The sequence below is a fragment of the Leucopleurus acutus genome (assembly GCF_964270905.1).
Source record: "Leucopleurus acutus genome assembly, chromosome: 14".
NCBI classification, from domain to species: Eukaryota; Metazoa; Chordata; class Mammalia; order Artiodactyla; family Delphinidae; genus Leucopleurus; species Leucopleurus acutus.
In genome coordinates this window covers 19,133,661-19,153,296 of record NC_139156.1, presented here as the reverse complement: position 1 = coordinate 19,153,296, position 19,636 = coordinate 19,133,661, and the positions used below count along the sequence as shown (strand labels likewise).

At 45.6% G+C, this 19,636-nt stretch overlaps 1 protein-coding gene across 2 annotated transcripts in view; it reads left to right on the top strand.

Moving 5' to 3' along the window:
• Positions 1-19,165, top strand: part of RBM20 (RNA binding motif protein 20) — a gene marked incomplete at its 3' end in the record, with an annotated part of 215,048 nt that extends 195,883 nt beyond the window's left edge. For both annotated transcript variants that reach the window (XM_082854792.1, XM_082854791.1), the window contains exons 11-14: positions 303-963; positions 2,505-2,639; positions 14,991-15,112; positions 19,055-19,165. In XM_082854792.1, coding sequence (XP_082710918.1) covers positions 303-963; positions 2,505-2,639; positions 14,991-15,112; positions 19,055-19,165 — 1,029 coding nt within the window. The remainder of the gene's footprint in view (positions 1-302; positions 964-2,504; positions 2,640-14,990; positions 15,113-19,054) is intronic.
• Between the last annotated feature and the right edge of the window lie 471 nt (positions 19,166-19,636).

The following is a 19,636-nucleotide window of genomic DNA, read 5'->3' as shown; positions in this document are numbered from 1 at the left end:
TATATACCAGGAGTTGAAATTCTTTGTCCACTTGGTGGGTTAAACATTAAGGGCTTATTCCAACTCCTGTGCTGTTCGGAGCCTCATCCTAGGGATAAATCAATGATGAGAGACTTCTCATCGCTCATCACAGTGATTTACGGCTCCTAGTTACCCAGTAAATGTTCCCAGGTAGGAGTAAGATTGCTCAGCCTCTTTCTGGTTTGAGGGGTCCTGTGGTCAAGGTTTGCACCCTCTTCTGGTTAAATACCAAGACCCATTCCTCAGCCACCCTCTGACCTCCATTCCTCATTTGTATTCAGGAGCAAGATTCGGAAAGTGGAAGTGAGGCAGAGGGGGAGAGCTGGTGCCCCACGAACATGGAGGAGCTGGTTACAGTGGACGAGGTGGGGGAGGAAGAAGATTTTATCATGGAACCGGACATCCCAGAACTGGAGGAAACTGTGCCCATCGAACAGAAGGACACAATCTGTCCAGAGATATGTCCCTGTGTGACAACCACCTTAGACCTGGACTTAACCAAAGAGTTCACCAAGGAGGGAGTCAAGACCGTAGGTAAGGAGGCTGCGGAAATCAGCCTCGAGTCGCCCAAAGAACTGCCGTCTGCTTCCGTGAGCTGCCCGAGTGATGTGGACGTGGAAACGCCTGGCCTAAATCTGGATGTTGAGCGGAAGCCAGCTGAATGCGAGACGGGCCTCGCACTGGAGGGCTCAGATTGCTACGAGATGCAGGCAAAGGGAGCAGAGAGCTCAGATGTTCGTCTGGCCCCTACACTCCAGCAAATGTCTTCCCCCAGGCCAGCAGAGGAGAGGGCCTGGCAGCCTGGCCCCTTTCTTGATGACTGTAAGGCCAGGGGGACCCTGGAAGATGGGGCTGATGAAGGCAGCCCCTTGGAGGAGAAAGCCAGCCCCCTCACCGAAACAGACCTCCAAAGCCAGGCTTGCCACGGAGTGTCGACCCAGGGTAACTACCTCCTTTTTCTCCTGTGCGGTTGGGTTGATCGGACTACTGCTTCCCTAGAGCAGCGTAGGGGTGTGTGCAGGCTGGAACGAACAGAAGTAAGGTTTCAGCCAGCCTGAAAGCTGGTGCAGAAGGCAAGCTTAACAGCCTGGCTAAATTGTTAGAGCTTTTAGGCAATTGGTGTAAAGGAAGTCGGATGGGTGGCCACACGTTTCTGAGAAGCAAGCTCAGATAGGACGGACTTCTCTGAATTTACGGGATCCCAGATGGACTGTGCCAACTAAATGAGCAAATGTTTGGAGTTATCAGAGGAGCTTTGGTTCCTAAGGATCGGCAAGCAGCCTCTCTTGCCTGCACCACCGAGGACCACCCAGGCCGTTGTTTCTGTGAGGCCTGAGTGAGGGGGCGGGAGCGTGGGAGGCCGAGAAAGGAACGGGCAGAGGGAAGAATGAGGGGCTCACGAAGGGGCATGGCCGGTTCCCATTCTCACCACCTCAGACCCACTTTTCTCCAGCGTCTGACAGCGAAGCAAGACTTGTCCCGGGAGCTCCTCCACCTCCAGTGGAGGTGATGTGTGTCTGTGCCTGGCACTGTGACATCATGAAAGACAGAGTTTAAAATAGGCTAAGCCCTGTCTTCTGTGCCAAGTGGAAACTAAACATCCATCAAGGGCTGTGGGGGAGGGGAGAGTAGTCCTCAATTTTCTCTCAATGAAAATAGCTAGAAATGCATTTTGCAGAAAGCCTGCAGCATTCCAGAGTTTGAAGTCAGGGGGATAAGAGTCGAGGGCAGAAAATATAGAGGAAAGGCTTAAACCCAGTGCTCTGTGGTTGGCACGAGCTGGTAGGCGGGCTTGGACTTCCCTCCATGTCAAGCTGACCTGAGCTGTTTTTCACCTGTGTGGATCGGAGTCTCCATGGAAACGCTGCTGTGAGCTGCCTTGTTGCTAGAGAAACACTGAGGCCTGGGCTGTGTCTACAGAAGGCAAGAATAAAGGAGCGAAGTGTTCACCTTGCTCTGATTGAACCCCTTGTATTTGGCGGTATAGGTCTCGACATGCACTGGTGTTAATGGCTTATCAGCTTAGCCAGTGTTTGGAATTCATATTTAATAACATTCATATTTAATAACACTGCTCGACAGGCTTGGGGTGAGAATGGCATTGCCTTTTCTTCGCCTCAGTGCTTCTGTGGACATCAGCACAATTTTTGCACTTCAGTAATTCTTCTGCCTGCAGAGATGGAGTTGTTACTGAACCGGGGACACGGGGATAGATCATCCCAACCGAAGGCAGCAGCAGCCCATCCCCCCACAGACCTGATGCTGCTGCTTGCCAAGTTTTCTTGCGTGTGGCATTCTTTTGGCAGCGGAAGAAGCTCTTTGTTATAGCACTTTGGTTCTAATTAGCAGCCCTGGCCTAGTCTCACGTTATTAAGCAGCACGAGGGACTGTTTCCCATCACACAGCGCAAGGAGTACAATTGCAGGGATTCTTTGAGGCATGTTGTGTTTCATTACCGCTTTGCCCTGGCTCATGTTTTGCAGATAACTCCAGGTACATGGAAATGAAATCTCTGGACGTGAGGTCACTGGAATACGCTGAAGTGGAGCTGAAACAGCCCCTTTCTTTGCCTTCCTGGGAACCTGAGGATGTGTTCAGTGAACTTAGCATTCCTCTAGGTGGGTGAAATACACAGTCCTTCCTGAGAATTTGGCTCCAGGAAAGGATAGTCCTGTAGTAACATCTAAGAGCTTGAGAGGGCTTTTTGTCATTTTGTTGTCTTTTGTGTCTGATGCAATTACCTAGATGTGCGTGCTGCCTTAAAGTTTCTTGAAATTTCAGTCTCCCACGGTAGACCAGATACCTCATGGGGCCAGACGGCACTGCCCTGGGAGCCAGAGCAGAGCCTTGTTTTCCCTGTCAGGAAATGCTTTATCCCTGACCATACAGCCCTTATTCAGCCAGGGAAGCAGAGGCCAGCAGCTGCCGTAAAGCCAATAGCTGACTCACTTTGTTATACAGCAGAAACCAACACAACATTGTAAAGCAATTATACTCCAATAAAGATGTTAAAAAAAAAGAAACGCACCTCTTCTGCTAAGGTCTTCCCTGCCCTCCTGGCCCCAGCCCTTCTCAAAACAACGCTGCATTGTTTTCTCTTTGAGAAACCAGCTTCTCTGAGCCATAGATGCTGAATAGACTGCGTCTTGGGCAGACCCTATATAGTTGATAGAAGAGCACTGAACAGAGACGTGGGCCCCTGTCCTTCCCATGCTGGGTAACTGCATGTCCTCAAACGAGTCATACCCAGGAATGTTTTGGGTTTTTTTTTTTTTCCAGTCACTGCAAGTCCTTTATTAACAAGTCAATTAGCCCCCGAGGGGCTAGTCAACATGGAGGCTCACCCTTTCCATCAAGTTTCCTTTTCATCTGCTTTAAAAAATTTCATTCTGTTTCCCGTCCTCCAAGTACGCCATTTAGTCAGATTCGAAGAGCAAACTTTCTTTTTTTTTAAAGGATGAGTTTGCTGCATAGCGTCCAGTATGCTCCAGGACAAAAACTAAAAAAAGCAAATACACACTGACCTTAGAATGAACTAAGATGATTGCCAGAAGGCCCTGGGTTTTTTTAATGTTGGAAAATAGTTGCAAAGGCTGCCTTTCAGGAAAAAGGTGCCAGACAGTTCATTTATGCACTCACTTAGTCAGCAGCCCCTCCTGGATAACGTGGCACTCCGTGAGACACTCAGGGGGAACTGAAAAATGGAACACAAGTCTCTTGGCATCTAGGAACTTAGAAATCTGTATGACACACACAGGCAAAAATTAAGAATAAATTCTGCTACCTTATAATTCATGTTTTATTTTATTTTTTATTATAAAAAGTGTGAAAGATTATTATAACCGATTTTAAAAACCATATGAAGTAAATATTAAATGATGTATCTCTTCCCTCCAGTCTCTCCCCCTCGCCAGAGGTAGCCACTGTCATACCCACAGATAGTTCTTCTCCCACAAAAATAGGATCAAACTATACACGTGATGTTGTGCAATTTGCTTTTATAACGTGACAGTGGGTCTTAGAGATCTCTTCACATCAGTACATAGAGAATGCATTCTTCTTAACCACTGCAAATATTCCATCTTAAAAGCTGTACCATACATTCTCGATCCGTTCGTCTACTGATGAACATTATGTTTTCTTTCTTTTTTCCATTATTAAAATGCTATAATAGTTAGGCTTTTACCATGTAGGCGCCACTTCTAGTATTCTTCTCATTGAACTCTCAAAACACCTGTGAGGTAAGTAATATTTTTATCCCTAGATCACAGATAAGAAATGAGATGCAGGGTTGCAAAGCTAATGAACAGCCCAGACTGGAGTCAGGATTCAAACCCCAGCACTTAGAGTCCCTGTGCCATGCTGCCTCTGAGCTTGGTTGCCTTCCAAACGCACTGTCACCTTTGTGTGTGAACCAGGATTTCTGGAGGATAACGTCCTGGCCCGGGGGAGGGGGGATGTCCATATATATTTGTATTTCATATTTTCATAATTGCCACTAAATTGCTCCCCAAAAAGATTATACCAGTTTTCAGTGCTACCTCAAGTGAGAGTACTCATTCCCCACATCCTCGCCAACTTTGGATCTTATCAGTTTTTAATCTTTACTAACATGTTAGGAGGAAAATGGTAGCTCATTTTAGTTTTTAAAACACAGCTCTATTGAGGTATAATTGATGTTAATGAAGTGCACATAAGGTGCACAATTTGATGAATTTTGACACATGTATACACCTGTGAGACCATCACCACAACCAACGTAGTGAACATATTCCTCACCCCCCATATTTCCTGATACTCCTTTGTGATCCCTCACTCCCACCCGCAGTCCCCAAGGAACCACTGCCCTCCTTCCTGTCACTAAATATTAGTTTGCATTCTAGAATTTTATGTAAAGGGAATTATACTGTATGTACTCTTGTTGCCTGGCTTTTTTCACTCAATAATTATTCTGAGATTCATCCAAATTGTTGGGTGTATGGATAGTTGGCTTCTATCTGTTGTTGAGGAGTATTGCATTGTGGTTATGGGTAGATCACATTTTGTTTATTCATTCAGCTGTTGATGGGCATTTGGGTTGTTTCTGGCTTGGGGCTATTACGTATTGTACTTTTATTCTTGATTATAGTCTCTGATTAGATTTTTTTTAACATCTTTATCGGAGTGTAATTGCTTTACAATGTCGTGTTAGTTTCTGCTGTATAACAAAGTGAATCAGCTATATGTATACATATATCCCCATTACCCCTCCCTTTTACGTCTCCCTCCCACCCTCCTTATCCCACCTCTCTAGGTGGTCACAGAGCACCAAGCTGATCTCCCTGTGCTATGCAGCTGCTTCACACTAGCTATCTATTTTACATTTGGGAGTGTATATATGTCAATGCTACTGTTACTTCATCCCAGCTTCCCCTTCCCCTTCCCCATGTCCTCTAGTCCATTCTCTACATCTGCGTCTTTATTCCTGTCCTACCCCTAGGTTCATCAGAACCATTTTTTTTTTAGATTCCATATATATGTGTTAGCATACGGTATTTGTTTTTCTCTTTCTGACTTACTTCTCTCTGTATGACAGACTCTAGGTCCATCCAGCTCACTACAAATAACTCAATTTCATTTCTTTTTATGGCTAATATTCCATTGTATATATGTGCCACATCTTCTTTATCCATTCATCTGTCGATGGACCCTTAGGTTGCTTCCATGTCCTGGCTAGTGTAAATAGTGCTGCAGTGAACACTGTGGTACATGACTCTTTTTGAATTATGGTTTTCTCAGGGTATATGCCCAGTAGTGGGATTGCTGGGTCCTATGGTAGTTCTGTTTTGTTTTTTAAGGAACCTCCATACTGTTCTCCATAGTGGCTGTATCAATTTACATTCCCACCAACAGTGCAAGAGGGTTCCCTTTTCTCCACACCCTCTCCAGCATTTATTGTTTGTAGATTTTTGATGATGGCCATTCTGACTGGTGTGAGGTGATACCTCATTGTAGTTTTGATTTGCATTTCTCTAATGATGGGTGATGTTGAGCAGCTTTTCATTTGTTTTGTTTGTTGGCAATCTGTATGTCTTCTTTGGAGAAATGTCTGTTTAGGTCTTCTGCCCATTTTTGGATTGGGTTGTTTGTTTTTTTGATATTGAGCTGTATGAGCTGCTTGTATATTTTGGAGATTAATCCTTTGTCAGTTGTTTCGTTTGCAAATATTTTTGCCCATTCTGAGGGTTGTCTTTTTGTCTCGTTTATGGTTTCCTTTGCTATGCAAAAGCTTTTAAGTTTCATTAGGTCCTATTCATTAATTTTTGCTTTTATTTCCATTTCTCTAGGAGGTGGGTCGAAAGGGTCTTGCTGTGATTTATGTCATAGAGTGTTCTGCCTATGTTATCCTCTAAGAGTTTTATGCTGTCTGGCATTACATTTAGATCTTTAATCCATTTTGAGTTTATTTTTGTGGATGGTGTTAGGGAGTGTTCTAATTTTATTCTTTTACATGTAGCTGTCCAGTTACCCAGCACCACTTATTGAAGAGGCTGTCTTTTCTCCATTGTATATTCTTGCCTCCTTTATCAAAGATAAGGTGACCGTATGTGCATGGGTTTATCTCAGGGCTTTCTATCCTGTTCCATTATCTATATTTCTGTTTTTGTGCCAGTACCATACTGTCTTGATTACTGTAGCTTTGTAGTATAGTCTGAAGTCAGGGAGTCTGATTCCTCCAGCTCCGTTTTCTTTCTCAGGATTGCTTTGGCTATTCAAGGTCTTTTGTGTTTCCATACAAATTGTAAAGTGTTTTGTTCTAGTACTGTGAAAAATGCCATTGGTAGTTTGATAGGGATTGCATTGAGTCTGTAGATTGCTTTGGGTAGTACAGTCATTTTCTCAATGTGGATTCTTCCCATCCAAGGACATGGTATATCTCTCCGTCTGTTTGTATCGTCTTTAATTTCTTTCACCAGTGTCTTATAGTTTTCTGCATACAGGACTTGTGTCTCCTTGGGTAGGTTTATTCCTAGGTATTTTATTCCTTTTGTTGCAGTGGTAAATGGGAGTGTTCCCTTAATTTCTCTTTCAGATATTTCATCCATTAGTGTATACGAATGTAAGAGATTTCTGTGCATTAATTTTGTATCTTGTTACTTTACCAAATTCATTGATTAGCTCTAGTAATTTTCTGGTAGCAGCTTTAGAATCCTCTATGTATAGTATCATGTCATCTGCAAACAGTGACAGTTTTACTTCTTCTTTTCCAATTTGTATTCCTTTTATTTCTTTTTCTTCTCTGATTGCCATGGCTAAAGCTTCCAAAACTATGTTGAATAATAGCAATGAGAGTGGGCAATGTTGTCTTGTGCCTGATCTTAGTGGAAATGGTTTCAATTTTTCACCATTGAGAATGATGTTGGCTGTGGGTTTATCATATATGGCCTTTATTATGTTGAGGTAGGTTCCCTCTATGCCTACTTTCTGTAGACTTTTTATCATAAATGTGTGTTGAATTTTTTCCAAAGCTTTTTCTGCATCTATTGATTTATCATATGGTTTTTATCCTTCAATTTGTTAATATGGTGTATCACATTGACTGAATTGCGTATATTGAAGAATCCTTGCATTCCTGGGATAAACCCCACTTGATCATGGTATATGATCCTTTTAATGTGCTGTTGGATTCTGTTTGCTAGCATTTTGTTGAGGATTTTTGCATCTATGTTCATCAGTGATATTGGCCTGTAGTTTTCTTTTTTTGTGACATATTTGTCTGGTTTTGGTATCAGGGTGATGGTGACCCCGTAGAATGAGTTTCAGAATGTTCCTCCCTCTGCTATATTTTGGAAGAGTTTGAGAAGGATAGGTGTTAGCTTTTCTCTAAATGTTTGATAAAATTCACCTGTGAAGCCATCTCTTCCTTGGCTTTTGTTTGTTGGAAGATTTTTAATCACAGTTTCAATTTCAGTGCTTATGATTGGTCTGTTCATATTTTCTATTTCTTCATGGTTCAGCCTTGGAAGGTTGTACTTGTCTAAGAATTTGTCCATTTCTTCCAGGTTGTCCATTTTATTGGCATATAGTTGCTTGTAGTAATCTCTCATGATCCTTTGTATTTTTGCAGTGTCAGTTATTTCTTTTTCATTTCTAATTCTGTTGATTTGAGTCTTCTCCCTTTTTTTCTTGATGAGTCTGGCTAGTGGTTTATCAATTTTGTTTTTCTTCTCAAAGAACCAGCTTTTAGTTTTATTGATCTTTGCTATCATTTCCTTTATTTCTTTTTCATTTATTTCAGATCTTATCTTTATGATTTCTTTCCTTCTGCTAACTGTGGCGTGTTTTTTGTTCTTCTTTCTCTAATTGCTTTAGGTATGAGTTTAGGTTGTTTATTTGAGATTTTTCTTGTTTCTTGAGGTCGGGTTTTATTGCTATAAACTTCCCTCTTAGAACTGCTTTTGCTGTATCCCATAGATTTTGGGTCATTGTGTTTTCATTGTCATTTGTTTTTAGGTATTTTTGATTTCCTCTTTGATTTCTTCAGTGATCTCTTGGTTATTTAGTAGCGTATTGTTCAGCCTCCATATGTTTGTATTTTTTACAGTTTTTTTACTGTAATTGATATCTAGTGTCATAGTGTAGTAGTCAGAAAAGATACTTGATACAATTTCAGTTTTCTTAAGTTTACCAAGGCTTGATTTGTAACCCAAGATATGATCTATCCTGGAGAATGTTCCATGTGCACTTGAGAGGAAAGTGTATTCTGTTGTTTTTGGATGGAATGTCCTATAAATATCAATTAAGTCCATCTGGTCTAATGTGCCATTTAAAGCTGTGTTTCCTTATTTATTTTCATTCTGTATCATCTGTCCATCAGTGAAAGTGAAGTGTTAAAGTCCCCTACTCTTACTGTGTTACTGTCGATTTCTCTTTTTATGGCTGTTAGAATTTGCCTTATGTATTGAGGTGCTCCTATGTTGGGTGCATAAATATTTGCAATTGTTATATCTTCTTCTTGGATTGATCCCTTGATCATTATGTAGTGTCCTTCTTTGTCTCTTCTAATAGTCTTTATTTTAAAGTCTGTTTTGTCTGATATGAGTATTGCTACTCCAGCTTTCTTTTGATTTCCATTTGCATGGAATGTCTTTTTCCATCCCCTCATTTTCAGTCTGTACATGTCCCTAGGTCTGAAGTGGGTCTCTTGTAGACAGCATATATATGGGTCTTGTTTTTGTATCCATTCAGCCAGTCTATGTCTTTTGGTTAGAGCATTTAATCCATTTACATTTAAGGTAATTATCGATATGTATGTTCTTATTAACATTTTCTTAATTGTTTTGAGTTTGTTTTTGTAGGTCTTTTCCTTCTCTTGTGTTTCCTGCCTGGAGACGTTTCTTTAGCATTTGTTGTAAATCAGGTTTGGTGGTGCTGAATTCTCTTAACTTTTGCTTGTCTGTAAAGGTTTTAATTTCTCTGTTGAATCTGAATGAGATGCTTGCTGGGTGGAGTAATCTTGGTTGTAGGTTTTTCCCTTTCATCACTGTAAATGTGTCCTGCCACTCCCTTTTGGCTTGCAGAGTTTCTGCTGAAAGATCAGCTGTTAATCTTATGGGGATTCCCTTGTATGTTATTTGTTGCTTTTCCCTTTCCGCTTTTAATATTTTTCTTTGTATGTAATTTTTGATAGATTGATTAATATGTGTCTTGGCGTGTTTCTCCTTGGATTTATCCTGCATGGGACTCTGTGCTTCCTGGACCTGACTATTTCCTTTCCCACGTTAGGGAAGCTTTCAGCTATAATCTCTTTCAATATTTTCTCAGACCCTTTCTCTTCTCTTCTTCTTCTGGGACCCCTATTATTCGAACATTGGTACATTTAGTGTTGTCCCAGAGTCTCTGAGACTGTCCTCAATTCTTTTCATTCTTTTTTCTTTATTTTGCTCTGTGGCAGTTATTTCCACTACTTTGTCTTCCAGGTCACTTATCCATCCTTCTGCCTCAGTTATTCTGCTATTAATTCCTTCTAGAGAATTTTTAATTTCATTTATTGTATTGTTCATCATTGTTTGTTTGCTCTTTAGTTCTTCTAGGTTCTTGTTAAACGTTTCCTGTTTTTTCTCCATTCTATTCCCAAGATTTTGGATCATCTTTACTATCATTACTCTGAATTCTTTTTCAGGTAGACTGCCTATTTCCTCCTCATTTGTTTGGTCTGGTAGGTTTTTACATTGCTCCTTCATGTGCTGCATATTCCTCTGTCTTCTGTTTTTGTTTAACTTACTGTGTTTGGGGTCTTCTTTTTGCAGGCTGCAGGTTCATAGTTCCCATTGTTTTTGGTGTTTGCCCCCAGTGGGTAAGGTTGGTTCAGTGGCTTGTGTAGGCTTCCTGCTGGAGGGGATGGGTACCTGTTTTCTGGTGGGTGGGGCTGGATCTTGTCCTTCTGGTGGGCAGGGCCACATCCAGTGGCATGTTTTGGGGTGTCTGTGAACTTAGTATGACTTCAGGCAGCCTCTCTGCTAATGGATGGGGTTGTGTTCCTGTCTTGCTAGTTGTTTGGCATGGGGCATCCAGCACTGGAGCTTGCTGGCCATTGGGTGGAGCTGGGTCTTAGTGTTGAGACAGAGATCTCTGGGAGAGCTCTCGCTGATTGATATTACATTGGGCTGGGAGGTCTCTGGTGGTCCAGTCTTCTGGGCTCGGCTCTCCCACCTCTGAGGCTCAGGCCTGACACCCAGCTGGAGCACCAAGACCCTGCCAGCCACACAGCTTGGAATAAAAGGAAGAAAAAATAGGAGAAAAAAAAATGAACAGATAGAACCCCAAACAAAATGGTAAAAGCAAAACTAAACAGACAAAATCACACAAAGAATCGTATACACACACACTCATAAAAAGAAAACAAACAAACAACAACAACAAAAAACCCCAAACAGTTAGAACCCTAGGACAAATGGTAAGAGCAAATCTAAACAGACAAAATAACGCAAAGAAACATATACATACACACTCACAAAAAGAGAAAAAATGGAAAAAGTAATAATAATTTTTTAAAAAAGAAGAAGAGAGCAACCAAACCAATAAACAAATCCACCAATGATGACAAGCACTAAAAACTAAACTAAGAGGAACATAAAAACCAGAAACACATCAGACACAGAAAGCAAACCCCAAGTCTACAGTTGATCCCAAAGTCCACCGCCTCAATTCTGGGAACATTTGTTGTCCATTCAGGTATTCCGCAGATGCGGGTTTCATCAAGTTGATTGTGGAGATTTAATCCGCTGCTCCTGAGGCTGCACCAAAAAATTTCCCTTTCTCTTCTTTGTTCGCACAGCACCTGGGGTTCAGCTTTGGTTTGGCCCCGCCTCTGCATGTAGGCCGCCCTCAGGTGTCTGTTCCCTTTTGGGAAGTCTGAGGTCTTCTGCCAGCGTTCAGTAGGTGTTCTATAGGAGTTGTTCCACATGTAGATGTATTTGTGGGGAGGAAGGTGATCTCCAGGTCTTACTCCTCCCGCATCTTGAAGGTCTCCCCTCTGATTAGCTTTGAGACCTATTGTCTCATCCCTCTCAGTAGCGGGCATACGGTACTATTTTCTGCATTTGACAGGTGAGGAAACTGAAGCCCAGAGACTTTCTTACCTAAGATCACACAGCAAGCTCATGTCAGAACTGAGGATTCCTAATTGGAGACCCTCTTGTTCCTCCAGTTCAGGCAGCACAGTGGAGGAAAGGCAATTGGGTGCAGTGGTTAAGAGCACAGACTGTGGAATCTGACTCCCTGGGTTCAAATCCCAGCTGGCTGCGGGACAAAAAGCTGCTTATTTAACCTCTCTCCTTGGCTTTCTTCATCTCTAAATAAGGGCTGGTAATAGATGCCTACCATGTAGGGTTATTTTGAGGATTAGCTGAATGAGTACTGGTAAGGTCTCAGTGTCTTCCAGTAGAAGGTACTTAATACACATTGTCTATTGTTACTCATTTATGAAATAGTTATTGAGACCTACTATGCTTCCTCTCACTGGGGCTACATAACTCTTCACCCTCCATGGTCTGTTCCTAGCAGAGAGACTTCTGGGCGTGGGGGAACAACTCAGGCTTGGTCCCTGTGGAGAGCAGAGGGGAAGAATGAGGAGGAGAGGGGGGCAGAGTCCTGCTGCTTAGGGGCTGGCCTGGGCATGGGGGTGGGGAAGGGCACCCTATGTGTTTCAGGCCAGCTCTGGGTGACCCCAGCCAGTGTGAGCCTGCCAAGGCCTGCTCTTCCCAGAACCAAAGGGCATTGCCTGCAAAATGCAAGCTCCCCCGCCACCCATCCCAGGCTTTGCTGGGATGACAGAGTTGTAATTACCAGTGCCAGGAGCTATTACTAGAAGGCAGACGTAGCTTTAGTTATTGTACTTAGTAGAGGCTGAAAAATGGGAGGACCAGGTCGCTCCAGAACTCACTGGGACCGTGGCAGTTTTTTCTTGACGCTGCTGCTTCCCCTGGCCCTCACATTCCAGAGGCATTCCGAGGCAGTGTTGGTATCCTAGTGCCCGTGCAACCGCCGGTTACTCAAGGGTGAGTTCCCAGGTGTTTGGGGATCCTGTCCCAGCTTCTCCTTCCTCAGAGCTGTCTCTGACCACCTGCCCAACAAGCCCCAGAGGCCAGTGGAGGCAGGGAGGAGAGTTGCTGGCAGCCGTGGAGTCTGGTTTCTCCAGGCGGCTCTGGTGAAAGGCTGGAGGGCCTTCTGGCCTCTGTGCAGAAAGGTTTAACACGTGTCTGGAAACTAATATTCTTTTAATGCTTTTTTAAAAACTTTATTTTTATTTATTTATTTTTGGCCGCATTGGGTCTTCATTACTGCACGTGGGCTTTCTCTAGTGGCGACGAGCGGGGGCTACCCTTTGTTGCGGCACACGGGCTTCTCACTACAGTGGCTTCTCTTGTTGCAGAGCATGGGCTCTAGGCACGTGGACTTCAGTAGTTGCAGCACGTGGGCTCAGTAGTTGTGGCTCACAGGCTCTAGAGCGCAGGCTCAGTAGTTGTGGCTCACGGGCCTAGTTGCTCCGCGGCATGTGGGATCTTCCCAGACAAGGGCTCGAACCCGTGTCCCCTGCATTGGCAAGCAGATTCTCAACCACTACACCACCAGGGAAGCCCCTGATAAATGGCTCTTTTGCAATGGAAAAAATTATTACAAGTCTAAGCTGCTCCTCTATGACAGGGTCTCCTGTGCACTTAGCTCTGTCTGTCAGGAGGCAGGAGAAAGAAAGTGAAGCAAGGCCCAGGCTTGTGGTCACACGCAGTGCCTTGGCTTGTTCCCCTCTCTGCAAGAAGCCGCTCTGGCCCTGGTGTGCCGCTCACAGCCCCGCTCTCCCTGCCACCCCTTGAGGCCAGATCTCCAACCTTCCCCCACACCCAGCAGAACCAACCAGATGGGCAACAGCAAAGCCCAGCTGAAGTGTGTCAGCACGCAGGGAGCGGCCCCAGTCTGAAGGCGGGATCTGGGTGTCCTGAGTGGCCACAGCCCCTTTCCTTTAGTGCCGCAGTGGGTCCTGCTCATCATGGCCCTCACACCCTGTTCTTTAGCTGGTGCTTCACGATCAGGTGCCTGAGAAAACTGATACCCAGGAGGGGTTCAGCCAGCTCTCCCCAGGCTACACAGATTCTTAGCCTCTGGTCTGTGCCTTCTCAGACCTGGGCTCTTTCCAGTCTGCTGTCTGTGTCTTCAAGAGGAGAACTGTGACGCTCAAACACCTTGGTGGAGGCTGGAACGGCCACCGTCCCACTTCAAAGACGAATCCTCTGGGCTGTGACACTGTCACTTGTCTGGCTGTTGGGCCACCATTTCCCTTCCTCAGAATCAAAACGCCTCCCAGAATCCTGGGACTTTTATTTAACGCATCATAAATAAAATGCTTCCAATTAATGGTTCAGATGTAAAGACTGGAGAAAGATGGAAAAATGTTTATTATAGATCATCACATGAAAAAAGGAGGAGATAGGATTACACTTACGGTGTGATTAAAAATGTCCCCCTCCCCCCAAAAAAGGCTCTCTATGTAGATAGTGTGGAAGAAAGTATTTTGATTGGAATGACGCTGGGTGATTTTTCCTCACTTTTATCTTTAAAATTTTGCTTTAATGAACATAATTCTAAAATAAGCAAACAAAAATGAGAGCATTTTTGGGCTTCCCTGGTGGCACCGTGGTTAAGAATCCGCCTGCCAATGCAGGGGACACGGGTTCAAGCCCTGGTCCGGAAAGCTCCCACATGCCACAGAGCAGCTAAGCTCGTGCGCCACAACTACTGAGCCCGCGCTCTAGAGCCCACGAGCCACAGCTACTGAGCCCACGTGCCACAACTACTGAAGCCCACGCGCCTAGAGCCCGTGCTCCGCAACAAGAGAAGCCACCGCAATGAGAAGCCCGTGCACCACAACGAAGAGTAGCCACCACTCGCTGCAACTAGAGAAAGCCTGGGTGCAGCAACGAAGACACAACACAACCAAAAATAAATTAATTAAATAAATTAAAAAAAAACACCATTCACTTTATTAAAAAAAAGAGAGAGAGAGCATTCTTCCAGAGTCCTGGCCACAACAGCTGCAGAGAGGGGTACAGTGTGGAGAAACAAAATCCACCCAGGGAAATGTAAGAAACCTCCTTCCTTCTCCTTTCCCTGGAAATAGGCTGATTGTAGTAGAGCCTGGACCTACTTCCCAAAGGCAGGTGCAGAGCATATAATTGCTAAGCCCTCCATCACACTTCAGGGAGTACATCCCTCACATTCACAGCTGCCTGTGAATGAAATTGATGCTATTTTCTTCCTGCCTGTTTTGCAAATGAGGCAACTGAGGCCTGAAGAAACTGGGTAACCAGCCAAAGTCCACAGTAATCAAGGGCTGGAGTGCACTGCTCCTGTTACCACCTGACTGCTGTCTGGACGCCGGGGGCCTCCCTCCACCTTCCTAATTGCCTACCTGTCCACCTCCAATCCTTCTGCAGGGGTGGAGTTCGTGGTGCCCAGGACCGGCTTTTATTGCAAACTGTGTGGGCTGTTCTACACGAGCGAGGAGATGGCAAAGATGAGCCACTGTCGCAGTGCTGTCCACTACCGGAACTTACAGGTAACCGTTGGCCTTCCTTGCCTAGCGCCCAGGGAGGGTGTGGGGAGTACTCCCTGGTCTCAGTTTCTGTGCGTTGCTGTCTCCTTCCATTTCATGGAAAACTCCTCCTGTTGTCTCAGTCCTGACTCCACCAGGTGGCTCCGTATGGTAGCTGCTTCCCATGTGCTCTCAGAGCATCTGTCTCCACCTTGGTACAAAGCATTCTGTTTGGCTTGGGTTTTTTTGTAACTGCCTCTCCCTCTAGACCGAATGACTCGTTAGTGTTCACCTGGCCCCTGGTTGGGTCTGGTCCCTTTTCACCTGGATGTTCCAGATGCAGATGTTTCTCTATGTTTCTCTTCCCCTGTGCGCTATCCTTGTTTGCTAGACTAAAACCCACTATTATGTTCTTTTGAAATGTCCGTCCATACTGCAGCTATTATCACAGGCATACCATGGACCAGACACTATTCTAGGCACTGGGTAGACAACAACGAAAAAAGCGGACAGCAATCCCTGCCCTCATGGACCTTCCATCTAGCATAGGAGATAAGCAAAAAATAAAATAAGTACGTTTCATAGTATATTAACCGTGGCATGTAAAAAATACCCTATATACCATATTTTATCTAATCTAACGTGCCATCAGTGGTAAGACACATCACTATTTTTTGATATCAACAAGCAAAAACATGTTACAAATTAAACGGTGAGACTCCATCAACTGTAAAACGCATCTCAATTTCAGAACTGTTAATGTGTGGAAAAAACACTTCTTAAAATCACAAGATACAGCAATATATCCTATAATATTTACCTATACAATATATAGCATATTAGAATGTGATTTTCATATAACTTCTGGTATAAGCTGGGGATTAGTAATGTAATACAAATCATGGAAGATCAGACACTCAGGGGTAAGTATATCAAGGCACCTCCTGTTTTTACTACAAGGAATCAAACTACATTTTTGAGGCACAAGGCCTTGACATTAGAACACCCTTGTGGTAGCAGCATGCCGTAATTCCAGAGCAGGCATTACTGTCAGTTTAATTGTTAAAGAATGGCTGCTCTGGTGGTTCTTGGGATGTGAACCAAAATCCTTAGACAGTGTTTCAAAAGTATTTATACTACTTAGGCCAGGTGTTCAGTAGAATTTGAGAACTTTCTCAAATATGTAATTTGAGAAATTTCTCCAAATGATTTGAATGTGTACCCCAGTTAAGAAAACTCGGATATGGGCCAGTTCTCTTGTTTTATAATTGAGGAAACTGGGGCCCAGAGAAGCCAAGGATTCGTCCAAGCCTTGGATGTGTCCAAGGCCATGTAGATGGTGAGTTACTAGGCCTGGGGCCAGATTGCCTAATTCTTAACCCCTTTCCTCTTCTCACTCTACTAAGCTGGTCTTGCAAACTGAGACCCATGTCATGGCCTGGGTCACCGTCTGCAAGGGACTGTCCTTGGCTATGCCCAAACTCAGGTCATTTAAGCCTCTTGATTTCCCCCTGGAAAGCAGCTGTTCTATGACCAAGGAAGCCACGAGGTCTGGGGCCCAGGTCCCAGCCTCTCCTGGGGGCAGGCAGTGACTTGGCCAGGCCAAGGGTTCAGAATGGGCTACCCGGCGCCAGCCGAGGGCAGCTGTCTACCCTGAAGACATCATCATCCCTCACCCCCAAGAAGATTAAACCTCTAGAACGGCATGGCTGGATGGGGTCTTGAAGATCATCAGGTCCTGATTTTCCCAAACCTTGGTCTTCACACCAGCTGGAATCTTTTTAAAATGTAGCTTCTTGGACCTACCCTATACTTGCTTATTCATTCTCTCTCTAGTGTGGGGCCTGAGAATCTGCATTTTAAAAAGTCTTTCCAGCAGATTATGATACTTCAACATGAGAACCTGTGATCTCATCCGGCATTCTCGGCTGGATTGTGTAGCCCCCAAGGAGACACACAGCTCAAGGTCAACCAGGAAGGTAGGAAGAGTAAGTGCAGACTTGCCAGGGCCTTGAATTCTAAACCCTGTGTTTTTTGCAGGGCAGCCGACTGCACTATGTTCAGGGCCTCCGGGCCAAACCCCCAGGCAGACTCGCCTCCCCACAGCAGACCATTCCTGTGGTCCCAGGCATGTCAGGTCCAGATGCTGGCTAAGCCCCTTACGCCCGCCAACTGCAGTTCAGGTTGCCCTGGCGCACCTGTCCTGAAGATGGGAGCCTCCATTGCAGGCTACCCAGATAGGGTTTCTTCCTATCTGGGAAGTGGCCTTGACAGAATGTCTCTGTCCACACAGTCACACCTACTGCACCGCACTCCGTGTTACACGTGTGAAAAGGGAGGAATTCAGCCCCAAGTAGCAGGTGCTGGCTGACACCTAAGTCAGGCAACTTGTAAACCTAGCATCCCCAGGAGGCCTTGAGGTAGGAGTTGGGTTGTTCTTTGAGGCAGGGTAGAAGTATCCTTCGTTTTCTCTCTGCAATCCCGGCTGTGCCCACTGCCAGTCAATGCTCTGAGAGAACCCACCAGAGTGATCGGAATAGCAGGTGGAGTCAGTGCTAGATGGGAAAACTAGACGCCTGCTCGGTCCATTGGTGGTACACCCACCCGCATGCCTTTCCTGAGACGAGGTGGAGGAGAAACCCGGCCCTCCATCAGCAGCCTGGCCCAGAGAGATCCACGGTCTGCCCTTCTCCCCGTCAGTCTCACCCACCACTCAAAGCCAACCACAGTCTCTCCAAAAGAGAGCAGGTCGACCCCGTCACCTCAAGCACATCATCTTGTCTGACCCTCAAAATCAACCCTGGAGGAGGAAGGAGGAAGATATCATTTCTCCCATTTAACGGTTTCGGGTCTGAAGCTGGGAAAAGATGAGTGACTTTCCCCAAATCAGACAGCTGGTGCCACTAATGATAAAGGGCAACATTGCTGAGTGTTTATTCCATGCCACGCAGTGTGCTCAATCCTTTATGGTACCTCTCTTGGACTTCATAGCAACCTTATGCAGTAGTTACTATATTACTCACACTTTACAGTCGAAGATATTGGAGAACTGGCCTGCTGAGAGGTAGCATTTGAACCGGGGTCATCTGATGGCAAAGCCCGCACACCTGACCACTGCAGGGGACTTAACCCTGCTGACTCTTAATCCAGTGCTCTTTGCACCACCCTTGGCTGTCCCAGCCATCAGAGGATATGCAGCTGGGGCACCAGGCATTTTCCGGTTCCACCTCACTGCGTTGAATCCAGACTCCCAGTAGCAGCCCGACAGGCTCGCCGAGTTGGGCTGGGGGCCAGCGGGAGCAGTGAGTGCTCTGGGGCGGGGCGGAGGTAGGCCCCCACCATGGAACCTCCGAGACACTGAGCCTGCCAGCCTGTCTGCTGGAGTCTCCAACGTCAGGCTGTGGTTTTGTCTTTCACAGTCGCTATAGGACAGAGCTGCTGCCGTCCCCACACTTCCAGCCTCCCTCTCGTCACTCTGCCTTTTACACGTGATGTGCTGCCTGGAACCCAAACCTTGGTCTTCACACCAGCTGGAATCTTTTAAAAATGTAGCTTCTTGGACCTACCCTATACTTGCTTATTCGTTCTCTCTCTAGCATGGGGCCTGAGAATCTGGAACTAGAACTAGAAATCTTTCTGGAAAACAAGTAGAGTTATTGTGAGCATTAAATGAGTTTATAGAAGAAAAGCAGTTAGAACAGCACTTGGTCTGGGATAAGGCCTGTGGATGTGTTTGCTATGGTTAGGATCTGTACTTTCTACCTTCTCTATGGGTCATTTGTAAACTAACATAAAGGGGGCGGAGCTCACCACTCAGCATGGGTCCTGGAGCCCTGGAAGGATCTGGGGAGGAAGAAGAGGGGTCCCACCCACTGGGCAAGGTGATAGGAGAGGGGGCCGAGGCACACCCCCCCTTCCTCTCCCGCCAGCTCACCACTCTCTCTGCCCCCCGTCTTTGTCCCACAGAAGTACTTGTCCCAGCTGGCCCAGGAGGGCCTGATGGAGACCGAGGGGGCAGGCAGCCCTCGGCCCGAGGACAGCGGAATCGTGCCGCACTTTGAAAGGAAAAAGCTCTGACATCCCTGCCACTGCTGCAAGCGGGGAGAGGAGGGTCTGAGAGGTGGGGCCTTCCCACCCTCCGGGACAGGAACTAAGGCCAGAGAGGAAGGAAGACCAGGCAGGCCACGTGGCCTGGGTCCGTCCTCAGAGACTCACGAGATGCCCCTGCAGTGCCTGCCGGAGGCCTCACCGCGGTGTGTCCAGTCTGCTGAGGGGCACCCACTCGCTCCCTGTCGACTCCTGTTTCCTTCAGTCTTTCAGTTTGCTTCTCTCTTCCTCCCCATCCCACCCCCTCCTTCTGTGCCCAGTGTCATTTCCTTTTCATAAAATCCAACTTCTCAGGGATTTTTACAGTGTTCCGATTCTTGATGGGATAGGACAGGTCAAGCCAGGCTGAGTCTTCCAAAAAAAAAAAAAAGATTTCACGGAGACTCCTGGGTTGAGAACCACGCCAGTGAACCTGGAGCCGTTTCTCTGCCTGGCGTCCTG